Source organism: Protomyctophum parallelum (assembly GCF_964188405.1).
Source record: "Protomyctophum parallelum genome assembly, chromosome: 14".
Taxonomy (NCBI): Eukaryota; Metazoa; Chordata; class Actinopteri; order Myctophiformes; family Myctophidae; genus Protomyctophum; species Protomyctophum parallelum.
Genome location: NC_139709.1, coordinates 38,012,679 through 38,036,019, shown reverse-complemented (window position 1 = coordinate 38,036,019; position 23,341 = coordinate 38,012,679). Strand labels below are relative to the sequence as shown.

Genomic DNA, 23,341 nt, shown 5'->3' with positions numbered 1-23,341 from the left:
AGACACATGCACAATGACTCACAACCAGCGGTGGAGTTTGTATACTCATTACTAACGTACTTGGTACGTTTGATGTATTTCTTTTTACTTTGCTGGATTATTTTCAATGTCCTACTCCACTACATCTCAGAGGCAAATATTATGGTGAGATGTATACTGTAGGAACAGAAAAATCTCAGGAATAATTTGACTGTGAGGCAGACACAGATGGATGGATGGATAACAGACACACACACGCAGACGGACGGAAACTCAATTAATTCAACACTGAAGGCAGGTAATACATTCTATATGCATACATATGATTCATTTATAGATACCGTAATTGTTTGCTTAAACTATACATCCTTATATGTTTCCATTCATTAGTCTATATATTGAGCCTATAGAGCAGTGGTTCTCCAACTTGTTCATGTGAAGGACCCCCAAATTGAATTGCGGACTCCCATATGAAAATGTTGTGTGCCAGGGACCAAGTTTTCTCAAATAGCATGATGTATGAGCTTGTAGATCTGCTTTCTTTGAACAGCCAACGTACAGTATATACATGGATAAAGTGTTTAAAATGATTGCGATGCTGTCTTAACAAATCTGTCTGAGGACCCCCAAGGACCTCTGGGGACCACTTTGAGTACCACTGCCCTAGAGCTTATAACATGTTATCACACATACAGTCACACACACCACAGTGCAGGCTTTGTCCACCAGGGGCTAGTATAGACGACCCAGGGGGTCCCCAAATGATTTTGGGAGGTCCCCAGGTGATTAGCTTAAATGAGTCGTTCGTTCACCCACAAAATCAATTATGTTCTATCAATTAAACACCCCATGAAACCTTGAATTCATGGAGATTTATTTAGTTTTTGTCAATTCCTATATGCCAATAATTTGATGACCAGGTCATCAGTCGATAGGAGACTCAAGAGGAGAGTAATGCAATATATTTCGCCTATATGCTGGGGAGGCACCTGTCAGCGGAGAGTGTTTTTCTCTGTAAGACAGAAGGCAGACAGACAGACAGACAGACGTTCTGTGTTCCTCGTTGACGTCACTTCATGTCACTTTGTGTTTGTGGTCTAACAGACATCTCACATGTTGTCAACAGTCTGTCACGCACAGCAGCAGCACTCTCCTGGCTCTCACGCGCACAGTAAGTAACAAATCAATCAATCAATATTGAACCATCAATTATTTCAAACTATGCTTCAACTGTCCACCAATTCAGTTGGTGATTGTGTCTAAATGTAAAGGTTGATCATTTGGGTGCATTTTTCTATTTTGGATAAAATAAGCCTACACGTGGAAGTGTGTGTGCATGTGCGTGTGCATGCATGTGAGCGAATGAGCGTGCATGCAAGTGTGCGTGCTAGCGTGCGAGCATTTTTAACATGTAACATGTTTACTGGGTTATGATGCATTCAATTATTAGACTGTTAACACTGAATATGTACAATTTAATCTAACCCAGTAGTAACTGTTTAACTACTAGTAGTAATACCTGTTTAAAGTAGTAAATATTGTAGCCTAGTAACTTTTGATGGACAAAAAAATTATATGATATCTGTAATTGTAATTGTAATGGGGTAGTAGCAGTAATAATAGTAGTAGTAGTAGTATTCTTGGTATTATTGCTTATTTGTTTTTTCTATCATTATTATTTGGTTATTACATTATTGTTGTATTTTGATGTTTTATATTGTTTTGATTGTTCAAGCACTTTGTAACTTGGTTTAAAAAAGTGCTATATAAATAGTTTTATTATTATTATTGTAGTAGTAGTAGTCGTAGTAATAAAGTAGATCTGTAACTCTTGTTCCTCTGCCTTATCTCTAGATGGAAACTACCACTGATATGATGATGACATCTTTCATGACTCTGGTAGGTCTCACTTGCAGAGTTTGTGGTTTAGAGTTTTATTAGGATGCAAAGTGTTGCATTGGTGCGGTTGACGTTTAAACTGTTTTGTTAGACACTGTTTCTCAATGTCTGGTTCAGGGACCACCGGTCTGTAACTCGGATAGTGTACAAATGGAACCAAATGGACCCTTACAGGTCTCAGAGGTCTGTAACTCAGATAGTGTACAAATAGAACCAAATGGACCCTTACAGGTCTAATTCTGAGAGTGTATATGGAACCAAATGGACCCTTACAGGTCTGTAACTTTGAGAGTGTACAAATGGAACCAATTGGACCCTTACAGGTCTGTAACTTTGAGAGTGTACAGTACAAATGGACCCTTACAGGTCTAACTCTATAAGAGTGTACAAATGGATCCAAATGTATAGGTCTGTAACGCTGAGAGTGTACAAATGGACCCTTACAGGTCTGTAACAAGTGTACAAATGGAACCAAATCTGGACCCTTACAGGTCTATAACTCTTACAGGTCTGTAACTCTTACAGGTCTGTAAATCTGGACCCTTACAGGTAGTGTAGAGTGCATCAGCGCTGGAAGGGGGGTGCGGAGGGTGCTCCAGCACCCCCTGCTGGTGGAGAGGAGAATTCTTTGACATGTCTATCAGAGCGTGCTGAATTCAGAATGCACAGCGAGTGAGTTGACAGACACAACATGACGAGACAGCAAAAACCTATTGTAGTTATACTTTCACCTGCACCAGGTTTAAATAAATCTAACCCAAACAACAACACAATAAGAGTCACATACTGTTATTATGATTAACTCGGTTAACTAGGTCCTAAATAAGTCATTATTAGGCCAATTATACCCGAATAAGACCCGATTTTTTTCGGGAGATATCCCTCCCACCCTTCAGCTCCCCCTGGTATAAATACCTTCCAGCGCCCCTGGTAGAGTGTGCTCTACAGCCAGGCACCGGTCTAGTCTCACCAAAGACCTTTCTTCAGTGAAAGACCTTTTTCTTCAATCCCCCCATGCACTCACCAGGATACTCCCACGAGTCAGGGAGTCACCACCGAAGCCGACTACGACATTGACGACTACGACCACATGTGCGACGTGGCATCGGTGCGTTCGTTCAGAGCTCACTTCCAGCCTCCTCTGTTCTGGACCATCGTGCTGGTGGGAGGTCTGGGAAACATGGCCGTGGTCTGGGTCTACCTGCACTTCCGCCAACGTCTGAAGGTCAGTGTTTCTTGTTTTTTGAGGGGCTCCAATGCATGGCGTTTGAAGATTATGTCATGTGCACGGCATGCAGCCAATATGGACTTTTTCATCCATTCATTCAATTCTTCATTCCATTTTTATTGATTTTAGACAAAGATAAAAACATATAATCATTTTTCAAAGCAATACTGAACATAATATAACCCCCCCTTCTCCCTCCCCCCACCATCCTATTCACAAAATGTTCAACCCACAACACATCCACTACATCACAGGTCTGATATTAGGTCTATCCACATTGAAATTGTGTCCTGTTGGGCCTGATTAATCCTTGCCGATGACAGTTCCAGATAGGCAAAGCTCCGTAGCCAATGTGTTTTGGAAATGTCATGTGGGGGTTTCCAGCATTGTTCTATGATCTTTTTGGCTGCTGTATAAGTCCTGTCAACCAGACTTTGCGTGTCTTTACTGTAAGAGAGAGCGTAGAGTCATCATTTAAAAGATGTACAAATGGGTCGGGAATCAGGAATTGTCCTCTCCTCTCATATCAGACCATGACAGACATCTACCTGCTCAACCTGGCCGTGGCTGACCTCCTGTTCCTGGTGAGCCTGCCCTTCTGGGCCGTGGAGGCGTCCCACGGCTGGAGCTTCGGTCTGGGTCTGTGCAAGCTTAACAAAGGAGTGTACAAGATCCACCTGTTCAGCTCCATGCTGCTGCTCGCCTGCATCAGCGTGGACCGCTACATCGCCATCGTCCAGACCACCAAGGCCCACAACTCCAAGCAGAAGCGCCTGCAGTGCAGCATGCTGGCATGCGCCGCCGTCTGGATGCTATCCATCTTCCTGGCCGTACCCGAGTTCCAGTTCGCCATGCCTGCCGAGTCGGACGACGGCAAGCAATACTGCCGCCTGGTCTACCCCTCGGACATAGGCAACAAGACCAAGATAGCCGTCATTTCTCTGCAGGTAAATAGCTCAAAAATAAAATAACCAACTCCGTGGCCTTGCGGTTAAAGGGGTCGGCCTTTTTAACATGAAGTGTTTTAATTTTCTTGATAATCAGTGTGCCATATCGACGTTGAATTATGAAATTAAATTAAATATTTCCAAATGATTTTGAATGTCCATATGTGCTACACACAACAACCTTTATTGTTTCTTCTCCATTAGAAATGTGTTTTTTCACATCAAGATGTAATGATCATTAGACTCAGAGCAATAACACAATTATCTCCCAGACTACTCCCTCCCCAGTCAGAGTTAGGAGTTCAAATCATTGTACAATTATTTGCCGGATGGAATTTGTATATAGATGTATGTGTGGGGACTTCATTTAACTGACTAAACCTTTTTTTAAATAAGAAATCTGACCAGTCTGAAGTGAGTGGTGCAACAGTGCCCCCTGTTGTTACCCTAAACATACTATACGGACATACAGACAGACATAGGGAGGGACAGACTGTCCCATTACTGTTCTAGGAGTGGCTGCACCACTCAAAAATACAAAATCTCTCTCTCACACTTATGCCAGTGTGCCAGTGATCACCCTCCCCTGTGCCAAGGTTGCCTTTATCCCAAAGTGTCCGCCTTGAGATTGAAATTAAAACATTCTTTAATTCTTGATCCTCGCTTGATCCTCTGCAGGTGAGCGTGGGCTTCTGCCTGCCCTTCTGCGTCATGCTCTTCTGCTACTCGGTCATTGTGGGCACGCTGCTCAAGACGCGCAACTTCCAGAAGCACAAGGCCATGCGCGTCATCCTGGCCGTGGTGGTCGTGTTCGTCCTCACCCAGCTGCCGTACAACTGCATCCTGGTGACAGACGTGGCGCAGGCCGTGCGTCCTGAACTCTTTGACGACTGCGCGGAAAAAAAGCGCCTGCACGTGGCCGAACAGGTGCTGATGAGTCTGGCGTACACGCACGCCTGCCTCAACCCTTTCCTCTATGCCTTTGTGGGCGTGCGCTTCCGCCGGGACGTGCTGAAGCTGCTGCAGGCGTACCGCTGCCTGCCCACAGGCGCCGGCGGCAAGCTGTGGCCGCCGCGGCTCTCTGTCATGTCGGTCACGTCGGACGACACAACGCCCACGGCTCTGTCCCTGTAGGACGTACTACGATTCGTAGAGGCTTTTCACGAAACGACGGCGGCTTTTAGTATTGTTGACTTTGAGATGGGGGGCACGGTGGCACAGTCGGTAGTGCTGTTGCCTCACAGCTAGAAGGTCCATGGGTTTGTTTCCCGCTGGGGGCGTGTTCTCTCCTTCGCATCATCAGTGCCCATACCCGAGGTTGGGTTGGCGAAAGGCCCTTTCTGTGTGGAGTTTGCATGTTCTCTCCATGTCCCCTAGGGTAGGTAGGTACCCTCACAAAAAACATGCAGTTTTTGGTCTCTATGGTCTCTAACTACATCTTCCTGGCCAGCCGGGGAGCCTGATGGAGGGGATTGGAACTGGTCGGAATAACGTGTTCCTTCCACGTGCTACGTCGGGCCGAGGAAACTCCCCCCTGTCAGGTGAAAAGAAGCAGCTTGGATTCCTCATGCATAGAAGGAAGCATGAGGTCAGTCCACTGCCCCCCCTCAGGTTGGCAGAGGAAGTGTAGCGCCCAGGATTACATTAGACAATAATTGACACTGGATGAAAAAATGGGTTGCAAAATTGTGGGATAAAAAATTGTAAAAGAAAATATATACACTTTTTGTAGCCTACTATATGCGCGGGAATGTTCGGTTAACTTGAAACTTTTTTTCCCCTTATAACCAGAAGCACCCAGCATCATAAATAAAAACCTGAGAAGTTCACAGCTCCCAGCTTGTAGATCAGCTATTCTGACTATCATAGAAAGTGCAAGTTCTTTGTTCTGGGTTCCCATTGTTATAGTACCACCTCCCGAGCAGAGCCCAAATTGTGGTTCTGAGAATCTTATCTGAGAAACCGAGCCGCCGTAGCTTAAGGAAACTTAAGTCGTACTTAAGTCGTTAACAGCCATTATCAGACAAATTGGACAAAGCAGAAAGCTTAGATGACAAAGCTCTGGGTCCATGTAAGTGGATGTTTGACCCTCCGTAGGTTTTATTAAGAGCCAGAAACAGGGTCTATGCATACACGCCATTTTGGAAATTACCTACTTCCGGGCCTCTTCCAACTATCTCCACAGGTGTTACCGACAATACCAATTAAGGACATGTTCCATTTAATGTAGCAGTGGTTCTCAAACTTTTTAATTTCAAGGACCGCCATAACTCTGAGAGAGTATACTGTACATGGAACCTAAATGGACCCTCCCTTATGGTTCCATTTGTACACAATCAGAATTACACACCAGTATGAGGCCGTTTGGATCCACTCAATGACACTATGAGACCCCCATCTGTTGTAGCAGAGTGTTTCCAGTGAGCCAACATGCAAAATAGCAGCACCTTGAATCTGTTTGACCAGAATGGAACAGCTGGGCCTTCATTAGTATCAGTAACATCGGTAACACCTGTGATGGACGTCGGAAGAGGCCCGAAAGTAGGAAGGGTTATTTCCAAAATGGCATGGCAAGTTCAAACTGTCGTTGTGCGTACTGGCAGACACTGTGACAATCATAAGGACGCATCTACGGTGGTGCAACTTAAGTGTGATTGACTGACTGGCAGCTTTTGTTTTCGTATATGGATGGTGACATGGGCGATGGTTGTGACACCCAAATGGAGAAACGCACAAGAAGACTTCCTTCACTGCTTCCGTCAGGTCTAATAGAACTGCACCACCCATGTTGAACTTGAACTGTCTTCTAATGGAGCGCAGGTTCTCAAGCATTTCCATGTCAAGGACCCCCAAATGAATGTGCATTTGACCCCCATCTGAAAATATTTTGTGCCCTGGGACCCCCATACAATTAATATTTGTGTTAAAATATTTCAAAAACATTCTGAATTTTTAGATTACTTTTTTTGAAAATGGCAGATCTGCAAGCTCACAAAGTGTCACATCATCATGACACGCTGTGAGGTTGTACTGTAGATCATCTACGTTCAAACGGCCAATGTACTGTATATTGGGGTTGATGTGAATTTTATGCTATATAAACTCATTTAGCTGAGGAACCCCCTCGAGGACCCCTGGGTCCCCGGACCCCACTTTGAGAACCACTGTTCTAATGACTAATGATTATAAATGTCTAATAATATTGATATGTACAAATGTACAGAATACAGACTCACTTTGTGTCTCTCTAATGTTGCGCTGTAAAACAAAGCTCTTTATATGAATGAATATGTCTTGTTTTTTTAATGTAGAAAATATGTGTTCAGAGCTTTGGGGGAAGTTGAAAAACCAATTATTGTCATTGAAATACAGTATGAAGCCTATGTTTTTTGTATGCTGTACAGTACACCATCATAATCCATAGGTTTCATGTTTTCAAACACAGTTTGTGCACTGATAGCTGATCGTTGCTACATATTATGCTAGAATTACTGATATGAATTCCGACCCCTACACTATGACCTCTGACCTTTTAAAAGTACATGTTTGTCTGTGGTTAGAATGTGTACAAAGTGCACCACATGTTTTTCAAGTATGAACAGCTTGTTACTTTAGAATGGGGAAGCTGTTTCGTCTGGTTTCAGCATAAACTATAGACATAACATTTTCCTCTTTCCTCTGGTACTGTACATCAGTATAGGATGAAAAGATAAAAAGAAGAAACAAAAAAGAGCTTGTGTTCCAATGTATAGCCTGGCTAATAAGTCAGACTCATCACAAGGCAATTTATTTTGCCAAGGCAAAGGTTATTATTTATTCACAATCTCTTGTTAATACTTTACATTGCTTCAATATTTATAAAACACACTTAAGAACTTTATCTTTCACTTTCAGGAGGTTCAGGAGTGTAGCACCAAATTCTGGGACCTGGGACAAGCAATGTAGTTTTTTTTTTTTTTGAAGTTTTAGTAGTAGCAGGTGTGTCCCACTTTTTCTCCAGTCCGATGCCCCTGGATAGGTTTCCCGCCTGACAGCAACAATATTCAGAGGGATTATGTACTTTGTAGTTTACTGTTAATGTGTTATTCACTATCCCCACATTGAGTAAAGTTTAAGAAAATGTGCAAATCCTTAGCAAACATTAAATCACCTAAACGTTATTACATAGTTTGCAGACGAAGGCACGTCAGATGAGGAGTTCATGAACACTTGATAATGACGAATACAGAAATGATAAAACTATATATACTCATGTCAGGGGGAATAGTGTGGCCAGATCGTTCAGTTGTCAACACGCAGGCAGACATGCGTCGGAGGTGACGCATTTCACACGCACACACACACACACACACACACACACACACAAAACCGCCAAATGTAACTTAGAGAGATATGGCCGATGAAAACAGGAAGTGGTTGTGTTGTGCACAGCGAACAGACACTCGTGTAACACTTCCTGTTTCAACCATGCCACGTACAACCTGATGCTATACAAACACACACGCACATGTCCTCAAGCACGAGGGATCAGCACAATATGAAATCTTTCACATGATGTGTCCAGATCAATAAGCAGGCTCGATAAGGTGCTCATTATCAATAAACATTAACGAGCTCCCGCCCTAGTCACTGCCACTATTCCTGGGCGATGGAAGTATTTTCCCCATTAAAAATCCCATAGATTCATTAGATTGTGTCATATAATAACTGTTTTCCTTAAATACTCTGGGCTGTATTTTGCGTGTCTTAAGTACCAGGTCTTATTCCCTAACTTGAGTAAACTAAAGACCTGGAGGCGTGATCAATGCCATTTGGCTATTCTGAGTGGCCAAAGAGCATTGATCACACCTCCAGGTCTTTAGTTTACTCAAGTTAGGGAATAAGACCTGGTACTTAACCCATTCTGACCTGAGATCAGATTCATACGAGGTTTCCGCCGGACACACACTGGTCTGATGAACCCATTCTGACCTGAGATCAGATTCTAAAAATGTCAGTCGTGTCGATTTTTTTCAAAAATAGCAGACCTACAAGCTCGTATCGCGCCACTCGGTGGCGCGATATGAGCTTGTAGATCTGCTATTTTTCAATAGCTAAAGCATAACATGATGCCAACACCAAAATGGGTGCCCGGTCAGAATGGGTTAAGACACGCAAAATACAGCCCTCAGTGTCCCTGTTTCCCAAACAGTGGGTCTGGAGTCGGGACATACCAATTTGTATGGTCACGACGTTTGAAATTCCATACATTTAAAAATAAATCACACCTGTGTGAAGTGAGTGGCGCTCTTATCGTACATCATCATGACGTAAAATAGACTGTCTATATTTTCTCATAGACTTTGACGTAAGATTCTCTATTCATTATCAATGGGAATTTTACTTTACTGCTGAGTTTGTGGACAGACACCAAAAGCTGGATATAGGAGGGGCTAGTGCCCATCAAAAATAAATGAGAAGTATATTGAAAATAGCGAATAACGTTTGGGAACTATAAAGTCTGTGTTTCTGCCACTTTTAACAGTTTTGGCAGTTCCGTGCTGTCGTTTTCCACGAAATTCGGCAATATGGTAGAGGGTTGTGAGAATCGCTCAAGAACAAAGCTCACAGTCATTCGTCAAAGGGCCTTTAGATCTCCCAATGAGTCAATTCAGCGGGTTGAGGAGGGGGGGGGGGTAAAACTTAAATATACGATTATGGTGCGACATGCGTTAACCACTCCCCCTTGAACTCGCATTTCCATTCATTTCTGTGGAGTCTGCCAATTCATGTTTGGCTGTGAGTACAGCGTTGAGAGACAACCCCTTCAGCCAAACAGCGTAACAAAAAAGTGGCGTCATTTCCAGTCTACAACCAGAGATCATTGATTGTTATTTGAGTGGTCTTCTTTCACTCAAGTTCAGTATCTATATCACTCCATAAGAAAATACTGTGAGCAGGCATAAAATAAACACGTTTTGGTGGCCAAATTCTATTTATTTCTTTTACCTTTTTATACACCTCAGTCAAAATTAACTACAGTAATCAGTTTATGACACAAAAGGACAAGGGATAGTTTATCAAGATGAGTTAGTTATGTAGTATAGTTTAAATTACAACATATATTACTTTATACATAAACACTTAAGCCCAGGCATCACTATTCTGGGGGTGAACATTGCGCCAAAAATAGCAGATCTACAAGCTCACAACATTTTGGAGCTTTTTTTTTTGGTGAAGAGAGTTGGTGTAGATTGAAAAACACCTCAAGTACAGTGCAACTCAAGTCTGTTTCACTAAATCTATAGACCAGGGTCCCACGGCACCTACCTTGCACTGTCTATTGTACATTGTGAACAGTAACTTGGTATGTCTTTCTGTTTGGATGCTTGAACTTGTGTCCTTCAATGTTTAGTATGTTCATGTTGTTCTGTGTGTTATTCATACGTAAACAAACACATTCATGGTGGAACTGATATGTATTGGACCAACACACTCATACATACAACTGTCTTGACAACTATTCAAAACATCTGTTTACAACATGTTGTGTCATGTGTGTTGTGGTGTTGTGTGTAACTCGTGTTGTGTTTTGTTGTGTTGTGTATATATTGTTCGTGTGCGTGTGTGTGTGCGTGCGTGCGTGTGTGTATAAACTCTTTACATTCTGAGCAGCCTTGTGGTCAGTATTACATTATTGTTTACAGTATTATATATCGTCTCTGTCGGGTGGAAACCTTACCTCACATGTCCAAAACTGTTAATACTTATCAAATTCAAAAGCATCAAAAGTAGCAGATCTACAAGCTCAACACGTGTCACTTTGCGCAGCGTTTCGAGCTTGTAGATCTGCTACTTTTGTGTGATGCTGTAGTGTGATCAAGTAGAGCATTTCATTGACAAAAAAAACAAAAACACACAAAAAGATTTGAATATGGAGATAAGCGGTTTCTGCCTGACAGCGACGATATATCGTTAGGTATACACTGTATTGTATATGTTGTTACTTTCCCTTGTCTTTCTGTGCAGCCTCGTGGACAGTATTATGTAATTGTTTACAGTATCATATAGTGTATATATTGTAGTGTATATATGGTATATATTGTTGTATATATGTTGTTGTTATTTCCCTTTTCCTGCTTTCTGAGCAGCTTTGGTGACCTTCCCGTCCTGGGTTTCCTGTTCCACTTCCTTGATGATTCCTACTGCAACTGTCTGCTTCATGTCTCTGACCGCGAAACGTCCTGAAAACACACACACACACACACACACACACACACACACAAGGAATTCTTTAACATCAAACAATAACAACGTGTGGACGGAGATATTTTTGTAAATGGGGCCATGTAGACACGGAGATGTTCAAAAACTAAACTAAAAAGCTCTGTTTATAAAGAATACCTGTGAATGAAGCCCCACATTGCTCCATATGGTGACTGACCATTATCACAGACACTGAACAGAATTTAGCCAAAGACTTATGGGCTCTTGGCCCGTGCAGGCATTCCTGCAGTCTGCAAACCTCTCTCACAACTATAGTTTTTGGTACTGAGGCTTCTAAATATGAATGTGACTATTTTGCATCTATATTCCACACTCACTCCAGAGGGCCTCTATATTTCACTCCAGAGGGCCACTATCCACACTCACTCCAGATTGCCTCATTGCAAATGCTATCGGGTAGAATCCACTTATCTCCGTTTTTCTTTTACCCTCGGACCTCGTAATGAACGCATACTTTGTCATTCTATGTCACACCAAAGTATGCATTAGAAATGTAGCCTCGGCCGGGAGGTAAACACGGGACCTATGTATCCGAAAGGCGCATACTACCAGTCGGCTAAGGAGCCAGGCCGATAGGCAAGCAGCTTTTGTGTGACATAGAATGACAAAGTATGCGTTAGAAATGTAGCCTCGGCCGGGAGGTAAACACGGGACCTATGTATCCGAAAGGCGCATACTACCAGTCGGCTAAGGAGCCAGGCCGATAGGCAAGCAGCAACACAGCACCCTATAGCCTACCTCCCGCTACCTGGAAGCGCGTCCACGCACGCCAGCCATTCTGGACTTTTACTTAACATTACTAACATAATAGTATTTCTATATTGCAGTATCGATACTCACCGAGGGGAGCGAACTTGGCGAAGGGTTCGACCACCATGGGCTTGGTGGGGATCAGCTGGACCATGGCGGCGTCGCCGCTCTTCACGGCCTTGGGGTTCTCCTCCAGCACCTTGCCGGACCGCCGATCGATCTTCTGCCGCAGCTCGTTGAACTTGCAGGCGATGTGGGCTGTGTGGCAGTCCAGCACCGGAGCGTAGCCCGCGTGGATCTCACCCGGATGGTTCATGATGATAACCTGACACAACAGGAAAAGATAAGTAGTAAGTACCAAACAAAGGCATAAATAACTATAGGGCGTAAACTAACTTGGCTAAACATCAAATAGACAAATACTACAAATCATGAACACCAGTAATAAATCCTAAAGGTCATGGAACAAACAATCATATAACATTACAGGGATCTCAGTGCAAGAGAAGATACAGTTAAAACAGAGAAGCGACTTACTTTACTTTATTCGTTTATTTGGTCGGGACAGTGTATATTGATGAACATTACATTAAAAATGCAGTGTAAATATACCAGATTTAGCACAGTCTTAGTGTCTGAAAGATATTGGTGGATCTGTGCTTTTTAAATACCGGGTTCCTGTGTTTTACCTGAGGTGAGGGGGTTGGGGGTGTTATGCCCTGGTCCATATTTTTTTCTCTGAGGGTTACACCTGGGCCTTTATAGGCCAGCCACAGGTGTGCCCAACTAGAAATCAGTATAGCCCCACCCACCACTAGAGGAGGAATGAGGTGATCAGCTCCGGTTCCACCCCACTCTCAGCCGGAGAGTGGTGGGGTTTTCTACACCCACATTAAAAACAGTGTCTAGTCACCTTCTTAAAATTAATTTTATTACGTTTTTCTGAAAACGGAAAAAAATAATAATGATATAAAACAAACTAGGCTATATGATATTTCTTTAACTTTAGTTACTATAGTTACTTTGTATAGTGGACTTGTAGATCTGCCATTTTCAAAAAACTTTAAATGGGATATTCTGCATATATGACTACTTTTACTTTTGGTACTTTTATTACAAAGCCAATGCTTTCGTATACTATTAATCAAGCAAATGTTGAATTCCAGACTTTTTACTCGTAACAGAGTATTGCAGCAGCATACTTTTTACTTGAGTAAAACACTTTGAGTACTTTTTCCCACCACCAGCTGCCAACCAACCAACCAACCTGGGAGATGAAGGACCTGGCTCCTCGGGGCGGGTTGTTCTTGGAGTCTCCCGCCACATTCCCGCGCCGGATCTCCTTGACGGAGACGTTCTTGATGCTGAAGCCCACATTGTCTCCGGGCAGCGCCTCGGTGAGGGCCTCGTGGTGCATCTCCACTGACTTCACCTCCGTGGTCAGGATCTGCGGGGCGAACGTCACGATGGTGCCCGGCTTCAAGATGCCAGTCTCCACCCTGCCCACGGGCACAGTGCCAATCCCTAGAATAATGCAGAAATTATTATTTAGTAAAGAAACTTGACGACATTAAGCCCAAACCACTCCAATGGTTCGAGATACAACAAAACGGTTTTAGCGTTCGTCACAGGGGTGTGATATGTCCTGTTGCACATCGGCACATGGTGGCGCATGTCGACCCAAGTGACTACTAGCATGCCATTCTGGAGGTTCAGTCATCAGTTCAACGTTCAAAATGTACCTAAGCTCCTATAACAGTACTGAGTTCAAAGTTCAAAGTGTATCTCCCATCAATATGTCCGTACACGGCCGTGGCTTTTTAATATTTTATGCACCATTATAATTTTCTTATTTTGATCATAATACCCAATTACCGAATGTCAATTCTCCAGATTGTCTTAAATCCAAATATTTAATTTAATTTCAAAATATGTATAACCCTGATTTATTACAACACTATGGCACGTTAGGGGTCCAGTACTACTTATTTCCAAGGACCCCCATAACTCTGAGAGTAAATGGAACCAAATGGACATTCCAGGGTTCCATGTGTATAGTTACAGAGCTTTTATGATAATTCAGGGCTAGCTCTTTTTGTGTTTCTGGTAACACTCATTTTGTAATGACAAAAATGTCCACCACAAGCCAACATAACAATGATGGCCCCTGGTGTCTCCTATGATGACAGTGTTGAGTTCAAAGTTCAAAGCATACCTCCTATCTTGTAGACGTCCTGCAGGGGGAGCCTTAGAGGCAGGTTAGTGGGTCTCGATGGAGGCAAAATGGCGTCCAGGGCCTGAACCAGAGTTTTACCCGATGCTTTGTCTTCCTTACGCTCTATATTCCACCCAGTGTACCACTCCATCTGTTAATATAATACAATAACATGTTAATGACAATACTCCACCCAGTGTACCACTCCATCTGTTAATATAATACAATAACATGTTAATGACAATAATAATAAAATAATGCAAACGTCATGATAAATATTCATAATTTGTGGCCATTTCAAATGTTCAAAATTTGAATCTTTGGCTACAGTGCCACCATGTGGCAGGATGTTATATGGTAAGCCGTAACAAATAAATAAAATAAATAAAATAAATAAAATAAATAAAATAAATAAAATAAATAAAATAAATAAAATAAATAAAATAAATAAAATAAATAAAATAAATAAAATAAATAAAATAAATAAAATAAATAAAATAAATAAAATAAATAAAATAAATAAAATAAATAAAATAAATAAAATAAATAAATAGGGGGGAGCATAAAACATATTTTCCTTATCGTGCAACTGTACCTTATGTGGAACAGTCTGCCTGTGAACCTGCAGCTTTCTGAATCAATGGACAGTAAAAGGCTATATAAATACATTTTGATTTGATTTGATGTATCGAGGCTTGCGAAATATAATTAAATCATTTCACAAAATAAACGCATACAATAGATTATTTGTACCATTTATGCCGTTTGATTTTGTGTTATTTTAATCCACTGATTTTAATGTTATATTATCATGCTGCTCTTCTACCTTGTCATGTACATTGTACAGCACTTTGTAACCATGTTTTGAAAGGCGCTATACAGCTATATTCGTTATCATTGTCCCAGGGACGGATTTAGACTCACAGATGGAAGGGCTTTAGGTGCTGCAGAACAGGGCACCAAACTGGTGGGTGGGGCACCAAACGGCGGTGAGAAAGTGAAAAAAGACTCAACTATTGCCGCAAGAGACAAGAAATTAGAAGCAATGGTTGCTTTTTTAGTATATTTTTTAGTATATTTTGTTGATTACTTTTGATGCAGTAATGGCCTTTTCACCATTTCTTATATTTTATTTATTAATTAGGTATTAAAAAGGTCTTAAAAGTCCTTATTTACACTTCGTCAAAATCATACCACCAGTTGAGAATCTCTAATACAGTCTATAATGGAGTGTCATGAGTATTAGTTTTACACACAGAATGAGTGTGGTGTGTTCACCTTCTCGCTGGGCTCCAGCATGTTGTCTCCTTGGAATCCGCTGATGGGGACCATGGCCACAGCCTTGGGGTTGTAGCCCACCTTCTTGATGTAGTTGCTGACCTCCTTGGTGATCTCGGTGAAGCGCGCTCCGCTGTAGGGCGGTTCTGTTGTGTCCATCTTGTTGACCGCGATGACCAGCTGCTTGACGCCCAGCGTGAAGGCCAGCAGGGCGTGCTCGCGGGTCTGACCGTTGCTGGAGATACCGGCCTCGAACTCCCCTGTACCGGCTGCCACCACCAGCACCGCACAGTCAGCCTGGAATAACATATCATAATAATAATATATGTCCCTATACTGCCACGACCATCACCGAACAGTCAGCCTGGAAATAACATTTATAAGAATAACATGTCCCTTCTAGGCATGTAACGCTTCACTCAACTCATGATACAATTCGAATCACGATACTAAAATATTTCTCTTACACAAATCCAAAGTAATCCAAATTTCTTTACAACTGCGTTTCATGTCACGCGCGATTCATTCTGTATGCCACTCACTGCCGGCCGTATTTAAGAGGTCTTTTATTTTGAAGACCCCAAATTTTGCTTCCCACAAAGCGAAATCGGCTAACGTGATCATTGTAACTTTCAAAGTCATCAGAAGCGTTAATATTGTAACCACAAGGTAGCGACGATTTTCTATTGAGCCCCTAACATAGATGTTCTGTTCAATCACCTCAATCTGAGCCTCAATTCCAATTAAGAAAAAACGCGGCCAAAGATCGTGCTTCTTTTGGAAGTGGATGGCGGGAAAACATTTCATGGACGGACCACAGCGGAAGCGAACGTTGCCTAGCAACGGGGAATCTACGTTGGTAGATATTAGCGAGACCATTCTGAATCAATGAAAACCCCAAAATCACATCAATCACGCCAACGGCTGGAATCGACATCAGGACACATCACGTTAAACACGTCAATGGTTGTGCAGTAGCAAATTCCTGAAAACTCTTTTTTCTTCAATTGTCTTACAAAGATCCTGCAGTTTTTTTTTACAGATGGGTAAAAGGGCACGGGCGGATTTGCCCGTGTACAATCATCACGTGTACCTGCGATGTCCCGGTGATCATGTTCTTGATGAAGTCTCTGTGTCCGGGAGCGTCGATGACGGTGACATAGTACTTCTCTGTCTCAAACTTCCACAGGGCGATGTCGATGGTGATGCCTCGCTCCCTCTCCGCCTTCATCTTGTCCATCACCCAGGCGTACTTGAACGACCCTTTGCCCGACTGCAAACATGCAACAACACACATATATTATTAGGGATGTCCCGATACACTTTTTTCATTCCCCATCCGATCCCGGTACCACCATTTCTGTGTTAGCCGATAGCGATACCGAATACCGATACCAGTGTTGTGATCTCGTGTTGTGTTTATAGCTAACTAGCTATATATCTTGTGTTGTGTTTACAGCTATATATCTCATATTGTGTTTATAGCTAACTAGCTATACTGTATATCTTATGTTGTGTTTATAGCTAACTAGCTATATATCTCATGTTGTGTTTATAGCAGACTCCTCACTCATATATGTGCACTTGCCGTTTTTGCAACTCAAAAGCAAACTCCACATGCCCCAACACGTCATAGTGTCAACCCCTTACCCCTGTATCGGATCAGTGGTTAGACTGGTATATTCGCCGATACCGATATGACCCGATACCGATACAGTATCGGAACATCATATTATTATTATTATCATCATTATTTTTGAACAGTTCAGACTGAGGTGGCAGCAGAAGGCCTTCCACAAAACTTTTAGCTTTGGTTACTGTCTGTCTGTCTGTCTGTCTGTCTGTCTGTCTGTCTGTCTGTCTGTCTGTCTGTCTGTCTGTACAGTATTCAACAGAAAGTTCAACAACGAGCCTCATCAGCCCTACACACCTAGTGGTGTTCCAATAGGTGTGAACCAGTCCAATCGATGTAATTGATATTCTTTTTAATATTTTTTATTAATAAAATAAAAAGTCAAAACTGTACTCACCTCCTGGGCCTCCTTCTCATACTTCTCGATGGTTCTCTTGTCGATGCCTCCCATCTTGTAGATGAGGTGGCCGGTGGTCGTGGACTTACCAGAGTCCACATGACCGATGACCACGATGTTGATGTGAAACTTGTCTTTACCCATGGTGCACTGCAAACAAATGGACAACATTACCCACGGTGCACACTGCAAACACATGGACAACATTACTGGGTGCTGCCACACTATCAAAAGAGCTGTGCACGTTTTCGGCTGTGCACAGCTTAAAAAATGGGTTTTTACTTTTTAGCATATACTGTAAAAAATATGGACAAAGCGTTCCCCGGGTCTAACATGGACGTAAAATGAAGCCTGTAATTCCTTGCACTGTAAGTCGCCATATTTCTAGATCCGTTTGGGCCCAGCTGGCCATTGGCTGGCTCCGTTCGGGCCCAGCTGGCCATTGGCTGGCCCAGACAATGAGGTGGGACTTCCCCCCTTATTCTTCGTTGGTTTTTATTACGGTGGGTGGCTCCCGATCATAGACTGTAACGGTAGCCACGCCCCTCAGAACATACGCAACTTTATGGTAATTTCTTTAATAAATAGGACCATAATTTTCCAAAAAGAATATTATGACATGAGAAATGAGACTTTAAACTAGTGACTGGAAGCAGAAAGTATTCATGACCATGTTTATTAAGGTAATACTGTATACAGTCTAGGTGAAGTTGGGCCCAAATACATGCCTCTATGGAGCTAGGGGTTTTTTTTGGGCCCAATGACAGCGCCACAACAGGCCATTATATGAACTTTCAGGAAGTCCCGATTTCCTTAGTGGCTTCACGAAATATCTGTCTGACTGCCCCCCTGGTTTTTAGACAGCTGGTGGATGGAAACAAAACTCCACTTCCGCGGACGACTTGCGCAACGTCCAGATTCCCGTAAACACTCTCCTCCGCCGCGTCAGTCGTCCACGGAGGTGGAGCTTAATTTCCATCCACCAGCTGTCTAAAAACCCGGAAAAAGAAGCTGCACACAGCCGAGAATGTGCGCGGCTCGTGTCCGTTTTGCGCTTAGGTGTGGAAACAGTGACACAGAGCTAAGCAGTGAGAGCACTGACAGCTTGCTGACAGGCTGCTCCTGGTTGTTCACAAAACCAGACTAACAAGCAGGGTCCGTGTATTTATTGGCCATTTACCGTATTCTGAATACTGTTTGTCAAATATTAAATTAGAATTCAAATGGCTGAAAAATACACAGACCAAGCAGCAGTAACTAAGTGAGGTATTTTTTACTTTACTGAAGTATTTAAATTGTTTTGTATACTTTCCTTCTACTCCACTAAATCTCAAATATTGTACGGTACTTTTACTTCACTTAAATTATTTGAAAACGTAGGCTACTAGTTACTCCACTTCAATTATGGGTATTATTACATGACCACTTCTGCCTGATGAGTAGGCCTATTTTTGGTACTTTGACCTGAGTAAATTCTGGTCAGACTTTTTACTGGGTGTTTCTATATTGCAGTATTGATACTTCAGTTAAAAAAAAGAGTACTTTTTCCACCACAGGGCTTAACCGTTTCTTTGCTGTAGCAGCAGCCCCGAGGCTCTGGAACAGTCTGCCCCGCCCCTCCCCAGTAGAAGTAGTCCATCCAGGTTGTAATATCTTTACTGAAGACTCACTATAATTTCATTGGCTTTGAATCATATTCAAACTCATCTATTTCTATAGGTTATTATGCACAGCATAGTGTGTGTGTGTGTGTGTGTGTGTGTGTGTGTGTGTGTGTGTGTGTGTGTGTGTGTGTGTGTGTGTGTGTGTGTGTGTGTGTGTGTGTGTGTGTGTGTGTGCGTGCGTGTCAATCATTATTATGATTAATTATGATAATTATTATTATTTTGAATATGTTTTATTACAAAATAATGATCTTAGCTGATGACACATGAAGTACTTTATGCAATGTTACATGTTTACATAACAGCTTTGCCTCAGGACAGTAGCGTGGTTTAGGGCGAGAGGGAGAGGGAGAGAGAGAGAGGGGCCTGCTAGTCCCAGTAGAGACTCCATGCCTGAAAAAGGCCTTTAACCCTCTAACCACTCCCCACCCGACCCGGCGAGCACCCATCACGAAAACTGAATTTCACCCAGGACTAAAAACATGATCCCCCCCTTTCCTTTTCCTTGAATGTACAGGTAACAAATTATTTTATTACATTTTTTAAGGGAGAAAAAAAGTCCGTATTTTGTATTCCAGTTTGGCCCTTAAATGTGTGTGTTGTGTGTGTTTTATTTATTATTTATTATATGTTTTTGTAAATAAATTAAATTTTGTAAATTAATCACACAAGAATTCCACGCGACAGCAACGATGTACTGTATATAATGATCTTACCGTCTACAGGTGTGTGAGGTGCGTACTGGTCCTGGTCCGGGTTGAAAAGAACGAATCCTGGCAAATTCTAAAGGTTTTACGCTCCCTCCACCAATGACAGGACACCATCCGTCCACCCAATCACGGGACAGGGCTCCACCCATGAAGCCCCTCCCCCTGGTTGACATCTATTGATTGCACCATTACTGACTTAATGATAACTATTAATTACTAATAGTAACCACTGCTAGTAACATGCATGTCTTATGTTTTCAACTACTGTATATGTTCCATTGTTCTTGTGATAAAGGCTTGTTCATTTGTACACACATGTGTACAGCATGATTCCTACACACTTCATTCATGTGTGCAGTGGTGGAAAGTATAACTAAGTACATTTACTCAAGTACAGTACAGAGGTATCTGTACAGAGATATCTTCACTTTACTTGAGCATTTACAATTCCCAATGCTTTTACTTCTACTCCATTACATCTCAGAGGCAATTATTGTACTTTTACTCCACTACAATTATTTGAAATCTTTAGTTAATAGTTACTTTGTAGATTTGGATTATTATTATTACAAAACATACATTAACCACTTCATTTTGGCCATTTGAAATTAGCCGATAGAAATTAGAATATATTATGGATGTTTATTTCTGCCGGCAACGTTATGCTTTTTGTCGTCATTTATCAAACGATGTTTACCATTTCAAAACAGAGCTCAGAGATGAGCCGGTCAGAAGTGAAGCAGAGAGTTGGAGGTTTGTTAAAGATGTGTTGCCCTGCCCTGAGGCAACATTCCTGATCTTGACTGTCAGAATGTCATCTAGCAGCCTGTAGCTGCAGCCCTTTAGCCCTCTGTAATTACTCTCTGTCTGTCCCAACCTGCTCATCACCAGCGCTAGACCAGTGCTTCTCAAACTTTTTCTGCGCAAAGGAGGACCCCGATATATACAGTATATATTTTTTATAGTTGATAAGTCTTCAAGAAGGAGGAGAGACCCGCAACACAGCTAAACGTGTTGACGTGCACACACCTGAGCAGGTGTGTGCAGTCACAGATGTGTGTGACTGTCACCTATATAAGCATGGGTCCTTTGTTTTGTTTGTTTATGCTCTAAGCGGAAACACCGCCCCCATGGAAAGATGCCACGCGTTTATTCCTTAAGGATAAGACCTGTGCAATATAGGGCAAATGGAACCTGGTGTTCCGTTATACACATTACGCAAGTCGCAACATTATGTGGTGTCAGCCCTGGTGGTACCATTTCCAAACTGGACCAAGTTCCACGAGTCAAGGATATAGGCCGTGAACACAAGCTCGAGATTGTACATCTGCTATTTTCGAATAGTCAACGTATAAGTGGATGGCGTGGTCACTTTGAGAACCAATGACTTCAGTGTCATGTTCATGGATACTTGGGCCAAGGAGGAGCAAGGAGGACCCCGGGGAATCGAACCAAGAACCTTCCGATTCCAAGGCGGGCGTCTCGCCGTGTCTGACAATGGGGGAGGGAGACTATAGAAATTAACTATACCCAGGACAAAACACTGATGATGATGGCCTGCAAAGTGACCGAAGGGAAGGCACCCTCGTACCTTCAAGACCTTTTTCAACCCTATATACATCCCCTCTCACTCACTTAGATCAGCTAATACAGGAGTCCTGTCTGAGCCTTCCCATAATGCTTAACACCCATAACGTCCTAGACTCTTCTCCCTTCCCTAAATCACCCTGGACAACGCTCCACACGTCCTAGACTCTTCTACCTTTCCTAAAACACCCCGGACAACACTCCATACATCCTAGACTCTTGATTCCTTCCCTAACACGTCCTGGACAACACAGTACACATCCTAGACTCATTCTCCTTCCCTATATAACACCCTGAACAATGCTCCACACGTCCTACACTCTTATCTCTTCCCTAAAATACCCTGGACAACGCTCCACACATACTCTTCTCCATTCTTTGAAACCCCTGGATGAAGCTCCTAGACACTTCTCTCTCCTGGCTTCCAAACTGTGGAATATAATATTGTAGTCAGAACTGCAGACTCACTCTTCCTCTCCCCATTCTTCCCACCGGTGTAAAATCTCACCTCTTCAGACTCCATCTAACCCCCTAACACTCACCTCTTCAGACTCCACCTAACCCCCTAGCACTCACCTCTTCAGACTCCACCTAACACCCTACTCCTAGCACTCACCTCTTCAGACTCCACCTAACCCCCTAGCACTCACCTCTTCAGACTCCACCTAACACCCTAGCACTCACCTCTTCAGACTCCACCTAACCCCCTATTACTAGCACTCCCCTCTTCAGACTCCACCTAACCCCGTACTCCTAGCACACACCTTTTCAGACTCCACCTAACCCCGTACTCCTAGCACTCACCTCTTCAGACTCCACCTAACCCCGTACTCCTAGCACTCACCTCTTCAGACTCCACCTAACCCCCTAGCACTCACCTCTTCAGACTCCACCTAACCCCCTATACTAGCACTCACCTCTTCAGACTCCAGCTCACCTCCTAGCAATCATGTCTCCTTTATGTGTTCTTGTCACTTATGGTACTTCATTATGGTGATAGTAGTTCAGTTATGGAGATACTGTATTCACATTTTTTAGTTATTTTGATACTAGTTAGCGTGTTATTATCTCTGCTAGGTCAAGCGCAAGGCTTGATAAATTGTTTTCGTCTTTCTGTCTGTCTGTCTGTCTGACTGATAACAATATGTTTAATTGTGACCTGTTTATTATTGGGCGAGGCATTTAGAGATTTTTCACAAAATAATTCAAAGGCTGTTTTCCGTATGGTGGTCCATTAACACAAAAACGACTGATACCAACAACAACAGACAACGATGCAAAAATGAGAAATTACAAAATGTACAGTTTTAAGCAATTCATGTACATGCTTTCTCCACATGTCTGTGTAAACCCTAAAGTTTAAACTGTCTTTGCTCTCATCATGTCACATGCGTGGAACATGTATGTAGGTTTCTTACACTGAACTTTACATAGGAGCTGGTTGGTGTTTGTAGGTTGTTGGAATGTGGGAGGGGGCAGCAGCGAATAGCCCCAGGACTCTGCCAGGAACCGGACAGACTGTCGGGACCTGCCTGTCCAAAAAGAACGCATGCAGGAAAAGCAGTGGTGTAAAGAAACTTAAGTATACTCAAGTAGCCTACTGTACTTTTTTTTTGTTGATTTGAGGTATTTTGACTTTCAGTACTTCTACTCCACTACATATCAGAGGCAAATATTGCATACTTTACTCCACTATATGTAGCCTATTTGAAAACTTTAGTTACTACTTTACTTTGTGGATTATTACAAAACAATGTGTCACGAATACGATGCGATGCATTGTGAGCT

General features: G+C 42.6%; 2 protein-coding genes across 3 annotated transcripts; one reads left to right on the top strand and one right to left on the bottom strand.

Annotated features, from left to right (window-relative positions):
• The first annotated feature begins 217 nt into the window (after positions 1-217).
• ccr9a (chemokine (C-C motif) receptor 9a) lies at positions 218-5,276 on the top strand. 2 transcript variants are annotated; one of them, XM_083781296.1, is made up of 6 exons: positions 218-277; positions 1,084-1,150; positions 1,834-1,878; positions 2,906-3,103; positions 3,637-4,053; positions 4,732-5,276. In XM_083781296.1, the coding sequence occupies exons 3-6, from the start codon at positions 1,834-1,836 to the stop codon at positions 5,185-5,187; spliced, it is 1,116 nt and encodes a 371-aa protein (XP_083637422.1). In that variant the 5' UTR covers positions 218-277; positions 1,084-1,150; the 3' UTR covers positions 5,188-5,276. The 2 variants fall into 2 exon arrangements, with proteins under 2 accessions (XP_083637422.1, XP_083637423.1); XM_083781297.1 differs by lacking the exon at positions 218-277 and having other exon boundaries at positions 1,034-1,150.
• A 5,589-nt stretch (positions 5,277-10,865) lies between these two features.
• LOC310870040 (elongation factor 1-alpha-like) lies at positions 10,866-20,007 on the bottom strand. The gene is made up of 8 exons (XM_083781061.1): positions 19,973-20,007; positions 17,593-17,742; positions 16,656-16,835; positions 15,563-15,859; positions 14,285-14,435; positions 13,337-13,593; positions 12,160-12,394; positions 10,866-11,276 (listed from the first exon to the last, which is right to left on the bottom strand). The coding sequence occupies exons 2-8, from the start codon at positions 17,734-17,736 to the stop codon at positions 11,155-11,157; spliced, it is 1,386 nt and encodes a 461-aa protein (XP_083637187.1). The 5' UTR covers positions 17,737-17,742; positions 19,973-20,007; the 3' UTR covers positions 10,866-11,154.
• Positions 20,008-23,341: the final 3,334 nt, after the last annotated feature.